This window comes from Protopterus annectens, chromosome 12.part0 (genome assembly GCF_019279795.1).
Source record: "Protopterus annectens isolate FY-2018-M chromosome 12.part0, PAN1.0, whole genome shotgun sequence".
Taxonomy (NCBI): Eukaryota; Metazoa; Chordata; order Ceratodontiformes; family Protopteridae; genus Protopterus; species Protopterus annectens.
This window is the reverse complement of record NC_056746.1, coordinates 642,003,243-642,019,572: the sequence shown is the minus strand read 5'-3', so window position 1 is coordinate 642,019,572 and position 16,330 is coordinate 642,003,243. Positions and strand designations below refer to the sequence as shown.

The 16,330-nt window shown below is 42.7% G+C and overlaps 1 protein-coding gene across 4 annotated transcripts in view; it reads right to left on the bottom strand.

Annotated features, from left to right (window-relative positions):
• The window catches only part of ZFAND2A (zinc finger AN1-type containing 2A), a 573,689-nt gene that overhangs the window by 59,174 nt on the left and 498,185 nt on the right, over window positions 1-16,330 (bottom strand). For all 4 annotated transcript variants that reach the window (XM_044089765.1, XM_044089767.1, XM_044089766.1 and 1 more), the window contains one exon: window positions 7,531-7,604. In XM_044089765.1, the coding sequence (XP_043945700.1) occupies window positions 7,531-7,604 (74 nt within the window). The remainder of the gene's footprint in view (window positions 1-7,530; window positions 7,605-16,330) is intronic.

The window sequence follows — 16,330 nt, the reverse complement described above, 5'->3', positions numbered from 1 at the left end:
GGATCCACAATTTGTCTGCTCAATACATCTGCTAGGGAGTTCTGTGCTCCTGGCAGAAACCGTGCTTGAAGAGTGATGTGCAAACTCAGAGCAGTTTCCCACAATATCATTGCTTGTCTGCAAAGAGTGTAAGAATGGGTTCCCCCCTGCTTGTTGATGTACCACATGACTGTTGTGTTGTCTGTTCGAATCAACACCTGTCCTGGTTGAAGTAGACCCTTGAAAGCCATCAGGGCAAACTGGACTGCTAACATCTCTTTCATGTTGATATGCAAATGCTGTAGTTTGGGAGGCCACGTGTCTTGAATCCATTTCCCATTGAAGTGTGCTCCCCAAGCCAAGTCTGAGGCATCCGTTGTTATGATCCGACTCGCCTCTGGTCGGGTCACAGAGCGCCCCTTGTTTAGGTGACATTCCTGCGCCCACCACAAGAATTCCTTCTGGATGCAAGGTATTATCCGAATGACAGTGTCCAAATCGTGGCAGTGTTGAGTCCATACACTTTTGAGATACCATTGTAGCTTCCTCATATGCAGTTTGGCATTGGGAAGTACTAGAATGCAAGATGCCATGAACCCCAAGGCTTGAAGGACTGTCCTTGCAGTCAGCCTAGACAGTACTGATAGTTGCTGGAAGTACAGGTGAAGAGTTCTTTGTTTGTCCGGGGTCAGAAAGGCCATCTGAGAAGCTGTATTCAGTCTCACACCCAGAAAGCACATGTCCTGAGAGGGTACTAGACTGGACTTTATTTCGTTCACAGAATACCCCAGGCACCTTAAAACTGCTATTACATACTGTAGATGTTGAAGTAACTTGTCTTTGTCTTGAGCCAGAATCAGGCAATCGTCCAGATAAGGATAAATTTGTATTCGCCTCTGTCTGAAGAAAGCTATTACAAGAGCCAGAACTTTTCTGAACACCCTGGGCGCAGTAGATAAACCAAAGGGCAATGCAGAGAACTGATAATGAGAAGTACCAGCCCGAAATCGCAGGAATCTCCTGCAGCTGGGCCTGATTGGAATGTGAAGATAGGCTTCTTTGAGATCCAGAGTTACCATCCAGTGATCTTTGCCTAGCATAGGCAGATGTTGTAATGTTAACATCTTGAACTTTGGAATGTCTAGGTAGGTATTGAGAATGGACAAATCCAGAATAGGCCTCCAAGTGTTTCCTTTCTTTGGCACTAGGAATAGACGGGAATAAAACCCTAGGCCTACTTCTGATGGAGGTACCACCTGGATTGCTCCCATCTGTAAAAGCAAAGAAATTTGTTCCTGAGCCTCCAGCCTTTGCTGAGGAGGTACATCTGGCATGCCTTTGAAAGGAGGAAAAGTGTGAAAATAAAACTTGTAACCTAGATTTATTATTTCCAACACCCACTTGTCCTGGGTGACCAAATGCCAGTTTTGTTTGAAAAGTGCCAACTTTCCTCCTAGAGGAGCTGCCAGAAAAGAAGGATCTGGCAGCTGAAAATACAGGTCATTGGGTTTGTTTACGAAAAGGCTGACCCCTGCCCTCACCAGAAGACTGTGCAGGAGAACTCCAAGTCCTAGGCCTGAAAGAACCCTGAGCGTGAGCCCTGCCCCTACCACGTCTAGACCTGCCCTTAGACTGAAAATCTGAAGAAGGGTAGGACCATCCTCTAGCAGGCCAATTCCTGCAAAACTTAGGGGGCTGCACTTGCAAAAAATCCTTAACAGTCTGCATAGACTTAGCTTTATCTTCCATCTTTTTCAAAACTGACTCCACAGGGGAACCAAAAAGAACTTCAGATTGAAGAGGAGCATCCAAAATCCGAGCTTTAACATGCTCTGACAAATTTTGATCCTTAAGCCAGGCATGTCTACGAATAACTGAACCAGTAGCAGCCACTCTGGATGAAGCCTGAAGAGCATCGAAGCCACACTGCAAGGAATGTTTACCAACTTGATCTGAAGCATGAACCAACTCCTGCAATTCCTTACACTCTATACCCTCAGATAAAGCATCCACCTTAGATTTCAATTGACCCAACAAAAAATTCTGATACTTCAGCATATGAAACTGGCAATTTAAAGCCCTCATAGCTAACGTAGAAGAGGTGTACACTTTCCCCCCCCCCACCTATCCAATGCTCTAGAATCTTTATCCAAAGGAACTGGATTCTTAACCACCGAAGCCCTGACACCCTTCGGCCCTTGAATAATAGTTTCCGGGTCAGCTCTAGGACTCTTATACAAATATTTATGTGCCTCTGGAACTCTGTAATACCTGTCAGGCTTGACAGGGGCAGGGGGTAAAGAATCAGGATTAAGAGAAGCTTCAGAAAAAACATCCTGAACAACATCCAAGAAAGGGGGAATAGCCAAAGGCCTATGTTGTGGCAAAAACAAAAATTCCCTAAGCCTTTTTCGAGAATCTGAAAAATCCTGACCTTCCCACTTGAAATGTTCCCTCATGGAATGTAAAGTTTCAGAAAAGGAAAAATCCTCTGGAGGAGAAGAAGAAGGAGGACAGGAATCCTCTGCATCCAAATCTGAATAGGGAGGGAAATCCTGAATATCCTCAGCTGAGGACTCAGAGTAGTCTGAAGAATGCTCCATTCCCTCTAAATCTGTCTCCACCCTAGGCCTCTTCTCTGGAGGGGGCATAGAACCCCTGATCAAAGTAATCAAATCCTCTGCCATTTTCAACATATGTTTTTTAGGAACAGAACCTGAAGAACCAGGGCTATGGCCAGTACCAGAAAGACCAGGTTTAGCTTTAGCATGGCCTTTAGTCACTGAGGTAGAAGGCCTAATAACCTTTTGTAAGGATGGAACTACAGATACCTGAGAAGCACCCTCGGCCTGGCCTAACTCCAGAGAGGCCAACTCCTGTAAAAGTAAAGGTTCCCCCTGGGATTCAGCCGAAACTTCGGCTGGATCCACAGATTCTACCGTAGGTTCCAAAGAACCGGTGTCCGCAACGGACGACTCATCCGGTTTAGACCTTAAAGATTTATATTTTCGCTTTTTAGCGGTAGCGGGCGTCGGAGGATCCGACGGCATGTTGTAGTTACACCGCCACAAAACAAGCCTGGCACAGTCTAACCTTCGTTTAATGGTGCGCTTATTAAATCTAGCGCAAAAGCGACACCCGACTACGTCGTGTTCAGGCCCCAAGCAAGGAATACAGAGAGAATGATAGTTCCTACGAGGTATCTGTTGCCCACAAGAAATACAATTATTAACTTTTTCTGACATCTGGATTAACTGAGGCAAGAAAAGACAAAAAGTTTCCCCAACGGGGTACTTAGCCCAACTTGGTCTTCGGTCTGAAACTCGGTAATTGAAAATTTCAGAACGCCGAACGGCACTTGCAAACGCTGCTTCTGCTTAGGACCACGCGGCAAGAAAGACTGGGGATATGGCGTCGGTCATGTGCTTAAGTACTACTACGTACTGACGTCAGCTCCGGGCGCCCATGACCGACGCCAGCCTAACTCTTTGGTATTCGGGCCGACCGAGGACAGCGGACTACCCACAGGTTATGACTGCAGCAATGTGAGATGAAGAACATCCCATAAGTAGTAACTAGCTGTAAGGGTTGATTATCTTTCTGTCTCAAAGAATCCCTGTCATCTGATTTGTATCGCAATAATTCATTGCGTGTTAACCTGTTGGTTTGTTCCGCAACATTTGAAAGATGTTGAGAATTATAGCCCCGTTGGAAAAACCTATTTGACAAATCCAGGCTATATTTTGAATATTCCTGATCAGAAGAGCAGATCTGTCTGACTCTCATAAATTGAGATTTTGGGATGTTGCGGATGATGTGGCGTGGGTGGGAACTGTGAGCATGTAGTAATGTATTGTATTCCGGGAATTTTCTATGAACTGAGGTGGCCAAAGTGTTGTCCAAAAGTCGGGTCACCCTGACATCCAGAAAAACAATATTAGAATGCTCAATGTTAGCAGTAAACTTGATACCAAAAGAATTATTATTCAGGTAATCAACAAATTGAGATAACCCATCCATGTCCCCACGCCACACCATCCAGCAATCATCTAAATATCTGCGCCAGATATCCAGATTATGTATATATGAGTTATGCTGAACATCATATATATATCTAGCCTCATAATTCCCCATAAACAAATCTGCATATATGGGTGCAGACAAAGCACCCATAGCCGTTCCCTTGATTTGCCAATAGGCCTTTCCTTTGTAGTAAAAAATGTTCTTGCGCAGCACCATTTCTGTTAATTTAATCAAAAAATTGTTGAAACCTATAGGGTAGAGGTTAGATTTGTATAACCAATAGGAAATTGCAAGAATTCCAAGATCATGAGGAATGCTTGTAAAAAGCGAAGCCACATCCAACGTACAAAGCAGCCAATGGGATTCCAATTGAGATTCGTTGATAATATTGAGAAATTCAGTAGTGTCTTTGATGCGAGATCGAATAGAGGTCAACAGGGGTTTCAGATAAAATGTAAGAAAAGAGGACAATGGTTCCGTCAAGGAACCCCTACCTGACACAACGGGTCTACCTGGAGGATGGAGTGGATCCTTGTGTATTTTGGGTAGCAAATATAGGTATTGAGGTGTGGGTTCATCCACTTTAAGTTGTGTGCCTACCTGTTGTGTAATAATACCCTGCTCGTCCGACATATCCAAAAAAGCATCAATTTCCCTCTTAAAAGTAGGAGTAGGATCGATGTTTAATTCCATATAAAAACTGGAATCCGATAATTGGCGCAAGGCCTCCTCAGTGTATGTGGAATGATCCAAAATTACAATTGTAACTGTAGCTCATCCATGTTGGTTTAACTCGCTACTTGTACATCCTTTCCAGCATTCTACATTGGAAAAACGGTACGCAGACTTTGAGACAGAATAAGTGAACATCTCAGGCCAATTAAAAATAGGGACCAACACAACCCCTTATTCATACATAGTACAAACTGTGTCAACTTAAAGAGATCCATCTTTTTTGTGATTGACAAGGTTTTAACTAATGAAAGGGTGATGCCAAACTGGAAGTAGGGGCGAGGGAGACAAAATGGCAAATGAGGTTGAATGCTATTTCACCAGGCCTTAATGACAGTATTTCATTAGCACCTTTATTAAGACGGAGAGCTTGGCAAGTTTGATGGCAAGTAATGATTAAGAACTTGTCTACAAAAGCATTATTCATTAAGTATTGTTTGCCCCACAACAAAATAAGATCAAAATTGAATACTTAAAAAAAAATTGTCTTTGGTCAAGATTATATAAACTGAAGTGACACTGTAGTTAATGCCCATAGTTTTTGCTTTTTTCATTGTGTTTTATCTCCTGCTGAGATTTCATACCATTTGCTGTGGTTTTATTGTTTAATGTAACAAGAATATAAAGGGCTTTTTAGTTGCATGTGATATGATGTGATTGGTTGCATACTTTGTCCTGGAGAGTATTTAAAGTGTATTAATTATTTGAAATGACTATGAAGAAGCCTGATATATGAGAAGGGGAAAGTGCTCAGTCGTCTGAATTCTTAATTTTATTAAACAGTGCAAGCTTCTACGTGGTTTGTGATCTTTTCAGTTTTTATAGTTTAAAAAACATTCATTGAAGTGATAATTATACAGCAGTGTGCAGGAACAACATGGTAAAGAGGCAAGCTTGAGAGGCAACATCAGGGGAAATAGGCAGAGGTGCTACCACAGAAAGTGGTTGGATAATGCACTGAATGTGGTAGGGGCTGAAATAGAAGACTAGTAGATAAGCTGTATGAGAGAAAGGTTGAGTAAAAAGATGTAGGACGGTCACAAAGAGGGTTTGTAAAGTTATCAGTGTATAGTTTTTGCTGGGTAGAGTGAGTTACAGAAGGAAGATACACTATGAAAAGTGATGGAAGAAGCAGGGAAAGAAATCAAGGTAATGAGTCTGCAGCTACTGAAGGGGAACAATGGGATGTATTAAAAATAAGGGGGCATGAGGAGAAGATTAGGAAATGTTAAGGAAGGTGGAGAGGAAGGAAAGATATTAGGGAGAAATGAGAGAGAGAGAGAGAGAGAGGCTGTAGATATATCAGTACAGAATCCTCACATAAGGTCATAGATAACATACCTTCACATACACTGTGTGGATGGATAGGAATTTAAGTACAAAAATCACCTTTAATGGCAGAATTTCAGACTTTGTTATGAATAAGTAGTTCAAAAGAATTTTGCCACCTACTTGTCTTATTGTCAAGTAGGTAGTAAAATTCGTTTGGACTACTTATTCATAACAAAGGAATAAGCAAATCAAAATGTCACTGATTGGCATGCATCACTGAAAGGAATTGTAATAGACCTGCTGTAAAGGTTTATGCCCCTGTGCAGTAAAACCATGCGCAATATGTAGGAAGCACCTTTCTCAGGCTTTAGGTTCTTGAAAACTATAAATCTAGGAAAAGAAGCTGTGCAAGAGGATTGTCAAAAAAGGGGAGTTAATGGTAAGGATATGATGGTATCCATACTGTGCTGATACTTGTGAGGTAGGAAAATACTCCATTAAAAACAGTGGCCTTATATAACCAGCAGTCCTTACAGGATGAGTTACGTCTTGGCGAAGACCATTTAATATCAGACTAAGTCCCAGTCTGAGTTTCATTACCTGCAGGATGCTGGCTTTCTGACTTGATAGCCGTTGACAGAATTCTTAGCAAATACTTGCTAAAATATGCATGCCCATGGTGGAGTCAACCTGTTAAGCAGTATACAGTTGTAGCATTACCTTTGTATAAGGGATTATGTGTTAAGGGAGGTGGATTGGGGTTACAAGCCAAAACAGGATGAGAAATACCTGGAGAATAAAGACAAAGTCAGGTTAAATATTTGTGAAAAAGCAAGCACAGTCCATATCTTGTAAGCAGGGAAAAAGGACTAGATATGTAGTACTAAATGAAAGTTACTATGAAGAATGAATATCCAAGTATGCCAAGGCAAAGGGTGGTGGACAGTAAAGGTGCTGATTTTCAGCAGCTAAACCAAAGCAATTTGAGGCTGTGAAACACTGCTGTGATTAAAGAGAGAGAATGAGGCATCTGCAAGATGACCACGTAGTCAAACAAAATCTGTATCTTATTTAACTAGTGGTATATAAATAGTATAACTTAAGAGGTCCCTTTATGCCACTGAAATTATTCAAAATCTAGCAGTTAAAATTAACCAATGACTTTCAAAAATTGTTACTTTCACAGTAAAACTTAATACCTCCATGGCATAATATTACATGGGTCCTTTCCTCACCTACCCTTATGAATATGGCATCTTCTGAAAAATGGAAAACAGTGACTCTGAACTCTACTTGGCAAGGAATGCCAAAAGAATTACTATGTATACTGCAAAAGTACAGCATGCAATTCAGACAGCTACTTCAATGACACCTACTGAAAATTATACAATGCTGCTACCACAACCACATTCAAGGACCCCACAAACTTCCATTTCAGAATATCTCACCCTAACCTATAAAATGCTGGATGTACTATCACAGCTGAGGTATACAAAAATGAAAGACTAAGCAGTTCTGCCTTACCCAGATGGCTGAAGGGCATTGGTGGATTGTGCAAGTGACAATTGCAGTGCTCTTTGTAAGGCCTCTTCTTCACTCTGTAGGGTATAAACACACAAGAATAGCAGTGAGTTGTAAAATCTCCATATGACAAAATGAGAATGAACCAAATGCTACATGTAGGGATGCTCTACAAGGTACGCCAGCATTAAACACATGTACTATGAACAAGAATGGCAATAAAAATGCTTTCCTGTAAAACAGCCGAATTAAAATGACTATTGATTGTAACTGATGCCTATTCCCTGTGCATTCAACTCAAGTACACCCCTAGAAAAATCTAGTCTATTGAATCATAACTGGAGGGAAATAGTTAAGGGTCAAAAGAGAATCCCCTGGTGCAAGCAGATCCCACTGTTTAAAAAAAATCTGGACCAAAGACATTTCTGCAAAACAGTTACAGATAGTACTTTTTCAATTCACTTGCATAGAACACATATTTTAGTTCATACAGCAACTGAAAACTTTTATTAATTAGGCAATACAGCCTAGTCTTCCTGCCTAAAGGGGAAGTTATGCTGGAAGGTGCTTTGTCCCATTTGTAAATGCACATCTTGGTTCTGTATCTAAAGGAGCTCTCTGATGCTACCCTTTTGACACATTGATGAGGACAGAAGACAGTTGCCATCATTCCAGTCTCTCTCCAAGGGTTCACACAGTGTTCCTCTATTTTTTTTTTTTGTTTCATACCTGGTGAAGATGCAGTGTTATGGTCGGTCAGTCATATTATTTTGTGGGTGGGAAATTACACCATTTCAGGTAGGAAAAGACTCGCTGTTGCACATTAGCAAAACAGGTAAAACTTAGATTTACTGTAGCGTGTTACTTTTCTGGGCGATGGCTACTGACAGAAGAGACCTCACGCTGGATATCCCGGGGGGGGGGGGTGCTGACAGCCATTTACTTTGGTGGCATGTTATTTGAAGGATTGGTAGGGGCTTTTCAATATTTGTCTCTGGCTGGCAGGTATGACTCAAAGGTCTTGACTCAGATTCCCAACACCAAGTTTTAGTCTGCCCAAAATGTCATAACCTATGAGGAGTAGCAGTACTGTCTGCACGTGACCCAGTCTTCAATTTTATGGGGAGGGTGGATGACAAACGCGAATTCCAAACACTTACAAGTAATGGGTATACTTTACCATCAAGACCTCGCATTGGGTAAGGAACAGAACAACAAACATCTTTGATGGATAATGACTATTGGCTGAAATTTTCCCTGTTCGCTGGTGAATTTCTTTTATAAAAGAAATGAACAGGCATCTGAAGTTGCCTTTGCTTCCTCATACAAAAATGAATAGTTTGACAATCTAAACAATGACAGCTGCAGATTACTAAACAAAAACACTTTTCAAATAAAGAAATCTAAATGTAAAGAGCAATCAACAACCATCTTGCTGAAACCCCTTAAAAGGTTACTGCTTACATGCAAGTATAAGTAAATCAGAAACTACAGCCTGAAAATAACATTCCTTCCTTCTCCAATTACCCACTTAATCCAACTCAAGGTCACAAAAGAAGCAAAAATTATCCCAGCACTCAATGGGCACAAGGCAGAGATAGCGATCTTGGATAGGGCAACAATCTGTTACAAGACACACACACACACACACACAAAACTTGGAAGATCATCAGTTCACTCATGGCATGTTTTAGAGGAGGTCTAAGGAAATAAGAACATCCATCTAAAACTCATGGCATGTTTTAGGAGGTCTAAGGAAATAAGAACATCCATCTAAAAATTATGTTGCTACAGGGAGTACATGCAGCATACGCATGGAAGGCAGACCCCCCCCCCCCCACACACACACACAACTGGGAAATGAATTGGCAATCCAAGTTCTGGAAGACAGCAGTTTTAAGTGATGTGCCACCCTTGATATAGACTTGGGGAGAGGGAAAATCCATCAAATTTTAATCATACTCAAAACAGTAAAAGGAAGCATACAAACTGTACAGTTTTCACTAATTCCATCCTAATCTCTGCTAATCAAGGATTCTCTGAAATGCACTCTTCAAGTTTACTGAAGCATTCAAATATAACTCACTCAACTCTTGAATGCCCTCCAACAAGCAGACTTTGGCCCATTCAGCATTCAGTGGTTTAATGGTTATCTGAAAGACAGACCACCAGTCATATGCACTTACATTATCTTTACATGGCCACAATGGCTTCATATGCTCAGCCCCCTATATTTAGTCTGGTCAATAACAATCCTCCTACACAACATCAAACTTACTACAGTCTTCTACAGGGTCTTCCCCTTAATAAAAGGCCACCATGCAAAACCTGAAAATCTGCCCTTACCTTCAAGAGAAAACTCCTCCTTTAAATAGCACAAAATTAAATGTATGCTTTTTTTTTTTTTTAATTTCTGACGAACCACATATTCTCACTCACCCAAACCCACCCCTTTTCTTCAATAACTGTAAAACAGATCCAGTGGCCACCTTCAAATATCTTGGAATGACTCCCAATTTCTCCCTCACTATTGTAACACAAACTGTTAAAGGCAATGATCAATATAACCAACAGCTGCAGTCAGAATCTCTCTACAGTCCTTGCACAAGAAAGCAGGGCTGGAATCAAGCGTATACTTCCAACCACAACACGAATACAGACTTCTCATCTTAACCTACTTTTAAAGCTCAAGACTGACCTACATGAAAATTCTCTTCAGAATGCACTTACAGATTCACCACCACCTAATGAGCACTGCATTTCATGCTATGCACAAGGAAATTTTCATCCTTCTCCTTCTCTCACTAATCTATATATACCCCAAAAAGTACAGTTTTGTACCTACCATAAATGTAGATGTCCGAACTGGATAGCATCTGCAGTCATAACAAATGGGTTGTCCTGTCGTCAGGCAGCCCTTCGGTCGGCCGGATTCCAAAGTCTGGGTCCGGCTTCGGCTGATGTCGCACTTCACCCGGCGTCATCTCTGCTGGTCTTCGGGTATAAAGGCATCAGCCGACGCCATTTTCCTCAGTGTTTCTTGCCCCAGATGCCAATTGCCCTCTTGGAAAGCTAAATTTTGGATAAATGCCAATGTTTCCAAAATAGTAGAAGGCAAACACAAAAATAAACATGTATGTACATATATACAAACAAATACACCATAAGAGACCCCCCCCCCCAGCTAGCTATTAGGAGGGTAAATACCCTAGGAGTACCACAGAGGGGAAGGAGGGAGGGTAATCCTGACTGCAGATGCTATCCAGTTCGGACATCTACATTTATGGTAGGTACAAAACTGTACTATGTCCTTCATGGATGCATCTGCAGTCATAACAAATGGGTAGAATACCATAGCCAAACTAGGGGAGGAGGAATAAAAATTATGGTGTAGTCAGGATCCCTTGCAGTACAGCAGTGGCAAACCCTGCTCGGGATCTGGAATATAGAGGTAAATTATAATGCTTGGCAAATGTATGCACGGAGGTCCAAGTAGCCGCCTCAATAATGTCCTTGGTTGCCACTCCTCTTAAGAAAGCTGTGGTAGTGGCTGTAGCCCTTGTAGAATGAGGTCGTATGTTCTGTGGAAGTGGTTTTCCATGGTAGGTGTAACAGAATCTTATGCAATTTCCTATCCATTTGGAGACTGTCTGTTTGGAAATTGCTTTTCCTTCCCTTCCTGTTGCATAGGCTACAAAGAGCTGGTCAGTTTTTCTGTTACCTTTGGTTCTGTCCAGGTAGTAGCGTAACTGTCTATGTACATCCAAGGTATGTAGCATTCTTTCCCCTCTGTTTTGTGTGTTGGGAAAGAAAGTAGGTAGGTGGATTGCCTGGTTTAAAGACACTCTGGATACCACCTTAGGCATAAATGTAGGGTTAGTTCTCATGGACACCCTATCTTGATGGAACATTAGGAAGGGTTGCACTGCCATTAAGGCCTGTAGTTCCGAAACCCTCCTTGCTGAAGTAATAGCCAGTAGGAAAGCAGTTTTCCATGACAGGTGTTGTAGATCTGCTGTTGCTGCTGGTTCAAACGGAGGGAGTGTCAATTTTTCTAGTACAAAATTCAAGTCCCATGCTGGTAATGGTGGTTTCCTAGGAGGTTTTACATTCTTGATCCCTCTGAGGAACTGCCTGAGTAAAGGATGTGAAAAGACAGGAGGATCAAAGCTGTATTCTGCTGAGATAGCTGATGCATGTATCTTGATGGAGGAATAGGACAGGCCTGTATGTAGAAGCTCTGCCAAGTACTCCAGAATGTTAGCAATATCTATGTTGACACATCTTTTCCTCTTTCAGTACTCCAAATGACGAACCTTTTCCATTTTCCTGCATAGTTCCTTCTTGTTGAAGGTCTGCGGGCTTCAAGGATAATGTCTTTAACCCTTTGTGAAAGGTCTGGGTTAGTTACTGTTATCTGATGTTCCAGGCAGTCAGTTGCAAGGTTTTTAGGTTTGGATGTATGATGCTGTAGTTGTTCTGAGTTAACATCAGAGGCATCAGGGGTATTGACCACATTTTCTCCCGAGACATGCTCCTCAGCAATGGGTACCAGTGTTGTCTTGGCCAGTTCGGAGCTATCAGAATTATCCTTGGACGTTCCTCTTTGATTTTCAGTAGTACCTTGTGCATCAAAGGCAGAGGTGGAAATGCATATGCTGTCAGGCCTTTCCAGCTGAAGGATAGAGAGTCCACCCTCCATGCAAGTGGGTGGAATGTCCTTGTGCAGAATTTTTTGAGCTGGTGGTTTTGTGGGGGAAGTGAATAGATCTATTTGTGGCATTCCCCATTTCTTTGTGATGGCCTTGAAGATGTCCGGGTGTAGCATCCATTCGTGAGCATCCGAGGTGGTTCTGCTTAAAATGTCTGCTAGGGTGTTTTCTTTTCCCGGTACAAATATTGCCTGTAACTGGATGTTGTAGCTTAGAGCCAGATTCCAAAGGTCCAAAGTCATTCTGCATAGGGGGTAAGAATGAGTGCCTCCCTGTTTGTTGATGTACCACATGACTGTGGTGTTGTCTGTCCTTATCATCAGATGTCCTTCTTTGAGGAATGGTTTGAATTTTAGAATTGCCAGTTTTACTGCCAGCATCTCCTTTTGATTTATGTGCAGGTGCAGCTGGTCCTGAGTCCACAGTCCTTGTACGCATTTGTCCAGCATGTGTGCCCCCCATCCTAGGTCTGAGGCGTCCGTTGTGATGGTTTGGCTTGCTCGGAAGTTGTGGAAGGGCAGGCCTGGGTTTGACTGGCATGCCTGAGCCCACCATAGGAACTCCTGTTTTAAGCATGGGATTAGTGGTATTTCTGTTTCTAAGCTGTGCCTGTGTTGAGACCATAAATTCTTTAGGTACCACTGTAACTTTCTCATATGCAGTCTGGCATGTGGGACCAAGATTATGCATGATGCCATGAAGCCCAAGGCCTGCAGAACTTTTCTTGCTGTTAGTTTGTTCTGCTTTGTTAATGCCAAGAAGTAAAGAGGAGCTCTTTTGTTTTTCTGCAGTTAGGAATGCCAGTTGTGTTACTGTGTCCCATTGCACGACCAAGAAAGTTCTTGTCTGGGATGGTATCAGCCTTGACTTTTGTAAATTGACTGTGTATCCCAGGGCTTGTAGCAAGTAAATGACCCTCTGTAAATCTGTTGTCAGCTTGCTTTTGTTGTCCGCTTGTAACAGGCAGTCGTCCAGGTATGGGTAAATTTGGATTCCCTGTACTCTGCAGTGTGCGATTACTGATGCCAGGCATTTTGTGAATACTCTGGGCAGTAGATAAGCCAAAGGGCAATGCTGAGAATTGATAATGCTCTGATCCTGCAAGAAATCTGAGGTATCTTCTGCAATTTGGTCGAATGGGGACGTGCAGGTATGCCTCCTTGAGATCTAGAGTTACCAGCCAACACTCCTTGCCCAGCATGGGAAGAAGTTGCTGTAGGGTCAGCATTTTGAATTTTGGGACAATGATGTATGTGTTTAAGATGGACAGGTCGAGAATAGGTCTCCAGTTTTTCTCTTTTCTTGGTACTAGGAAGAGTCTGGAGTAGAATCCTTTGCCCTGTTCTGTTATTGGTACTCTTTCCACAGCTATCTGGTGCAGGGCTTCTATTTTTTGATTTGGGGGTAGGTTTGGCATTCCTCTTTTCACTGGTAAAGTGTGGAAGTGGAACCGGTAGCCTTGGTCTATGGTTTGCAAAATCCACTTGTCTTTTGTGATGTAGTGCCAATTTTTCGAGAATAAGGCTAACTTTCCGCCTAATGGTGCTGCTATTTGCTCCCTGGTAGGCGGAGTTAGAACCAAGTCACTGTGATTGTCCTGTTGTAGTGGCAGTGGTTGTGTCTGTGCCTCGGTTATTGCCTTGCCACTGTCGTCCTCTGTAGGCACCTCCTCTGGATTGATTTCTGCCCCTGGAGCGTCTGTTCCTGCCCCTTTGTGATCTTGTGGAGTCAGGAAAGGACCAATTTTTGTCCGTTGTGATGGTTTGGCTTGCTCGGAAGTTGTGGAAGGGCAGGCCTGGGTTTGACTGGCATGCCTGAGCCCACCATAGGAACTCCTGTTTTAAGCATGGGATTAGTGGTATTTCTGTTTCTAAGCTGTGCCTGTGTTGAGACCATAAATTCTTTAGGTACCACTGTAACTTTCTCATATGCAGTCTGGCATGTGGGACCAAGATTATGCATGATGCCATGAAGCCCAAGGCCTGCAGAACTTTTCTTGCTGTTAGTTTGTTCTGCTTTGTTAATGCCAAGAAGTAAAGAGGGAGCTCTTTTGTTTTTCTGCAGTTAGGAATGCCATTTGTTTTACTGTGTCCAATTCAGCCCAAGAAAGTTCTTGTCTGGGATGGTATCAGCCTTGACTTTTGTAAATTGACTGTGTATCCCAGGGCTTGTAGCAAGTAAATGACCCTCTGTAAATCTGTTGTCAGCTTGCTTTTGTTGTCCGCTTGTAACAGGCAGTCGTCCAGGTATGGGTAAATTTGGATTCCCTGTACTCTGCAGTGTGATTACTGATGCCAGGCATTTTGTGAATACTCTGGGCGCAGTAGATAAGCCAAAGGGCAATGCTGAGAATTGATAATGCTCTGATCCTGCAAGAAATCTGAGGTATCTTCTGCAATTTGGTCGAATGGGGACGTGCAGGTATGCCTCCTTGAGATCTAGAGTTACCAGCCAACACTCCTTGCCCAGCATGGGAAGAAGTTGCTGTAGGGTCAGCATTTTGAATTTTGGGACAATGATGTATGTGTTTAAGATGGACAGGTCGAGAATAGGTCTCCAGTTTTTCTCTTTTCTTGGTACTAGGAAGAGTCTGGAGTAGAATCCTTTGCCCTGTTCTGTTATTGGTACTCTTTCCACAGCTATCTGGTGCAGGGCTTCTATTTTTTGATTTGGGGGTAGGTTTGGCATTCCTCTTTTCACTGGTAAAGTGTGGAAGTGGAACCGTAGCCTTGGTCTATGGTTTGCAAAATCCACTTGTCTTTTGTGATGTAGTGCCAATTTTTCGAGAATAAGGCTAACTTTCCGCCTAATGGTGCTGCTATTTGCTCCCTGGTAGGCGGAGTTAGAACCAAGTCACTGTGATTGTCCTGTTGTAGTGGCAGTGGTTGTGTCTGTGCCTCGGTTATTGCCTTGCCACTGTCGTCCTCTGTAGGCACCTCCTCTGGATTGATTTCTGCCCCTGGAGCGTCTGTTCCTGCCCTTTGTGATCTTGTGGAGTCAGGAAAGGACCAATTTTTGGCAGGCCAGTTCCTGCTAAACCTTGGGGGCTGAACCTGTAGGAAATCTTTAACTGTTTGTACAGATTTTGCCTTCTCTTCCATTTTCTTCATTACCTGCTGGGCAGGTTCCCCAAATAGACTGGCCTTATCCATAGGAGCATCCAATAGCTTAGCTTTAACATGATCCGGTAAGACCTGTTCTTTCAACCATGCATGCCTTCTTATCACTGTGCCAGTCATGGCTGATCTAAATGAAGCCTCCAGTGCATCATAGCCACATTTTAAGGAATGGTTACTAACCTGTTGGATGTTATTCGCCATTTCTAATACATATTTTTTTGTCTAAAGATTCATCAGAGGACAGCTTTTTAATTAACTGATCAAGCATAAACTCTTGGTATTGGATCATGTGAAACTGACAGTTTAAAGCTCTAGCTGAGAGAGTAGCAGAGGTGTAGACTTTTTTCCCCCATCTAAGGACCTGGATTCCCTTTCTGAGGGAATGGGGTTTTTTTCTGTGGTCGAGGCTACTGCCTTAGGCCCCTGAGATATAGTTTCGGGGTCTGCAAGAGGGGCCTTGTATAGGTGGTGATGAGTGTCTGGCACCCTGTAAAATCTATCTGGTTTGGCAGGGGCTGGAGGTAAAGAATCAGGTGCAGTGCAGACATCATTAAATGCATCGTCCACAACAGACAGGACAGGAGGTATAGCTAAGGGCCTATGTTGTGGTAAGTGCAGAAAAGTCCTAAGCCTTTTTCTTGAATCTGAGAAATCTTGTCCCTGCCATTGGAATTGTTCTCTCATGGCATGTAAGGTTTCCCCAAAGGAGAATTCCTCTGGTGGAGAGGCAGCTGGAATGGATTCTTCAGCATCGGAATCTTCATAATTGGAAAAAGGAGCCTCTGGCTGGTCTGTAATGTCTGAGTCATCCGCAGAATCATCAGAGCGAGGTCTTTTCTGGGGGCTGAGAGGCCTTGTCTGGGTGAGATTGGGATCCCCTAATTAAGGATATTAAATCTTCTGCCAGAGTAAGCATTTGTGAACTAGAAGTGGGCCTGATTGAGGGGGGTTTAACAGGCACTGATTTAGCAG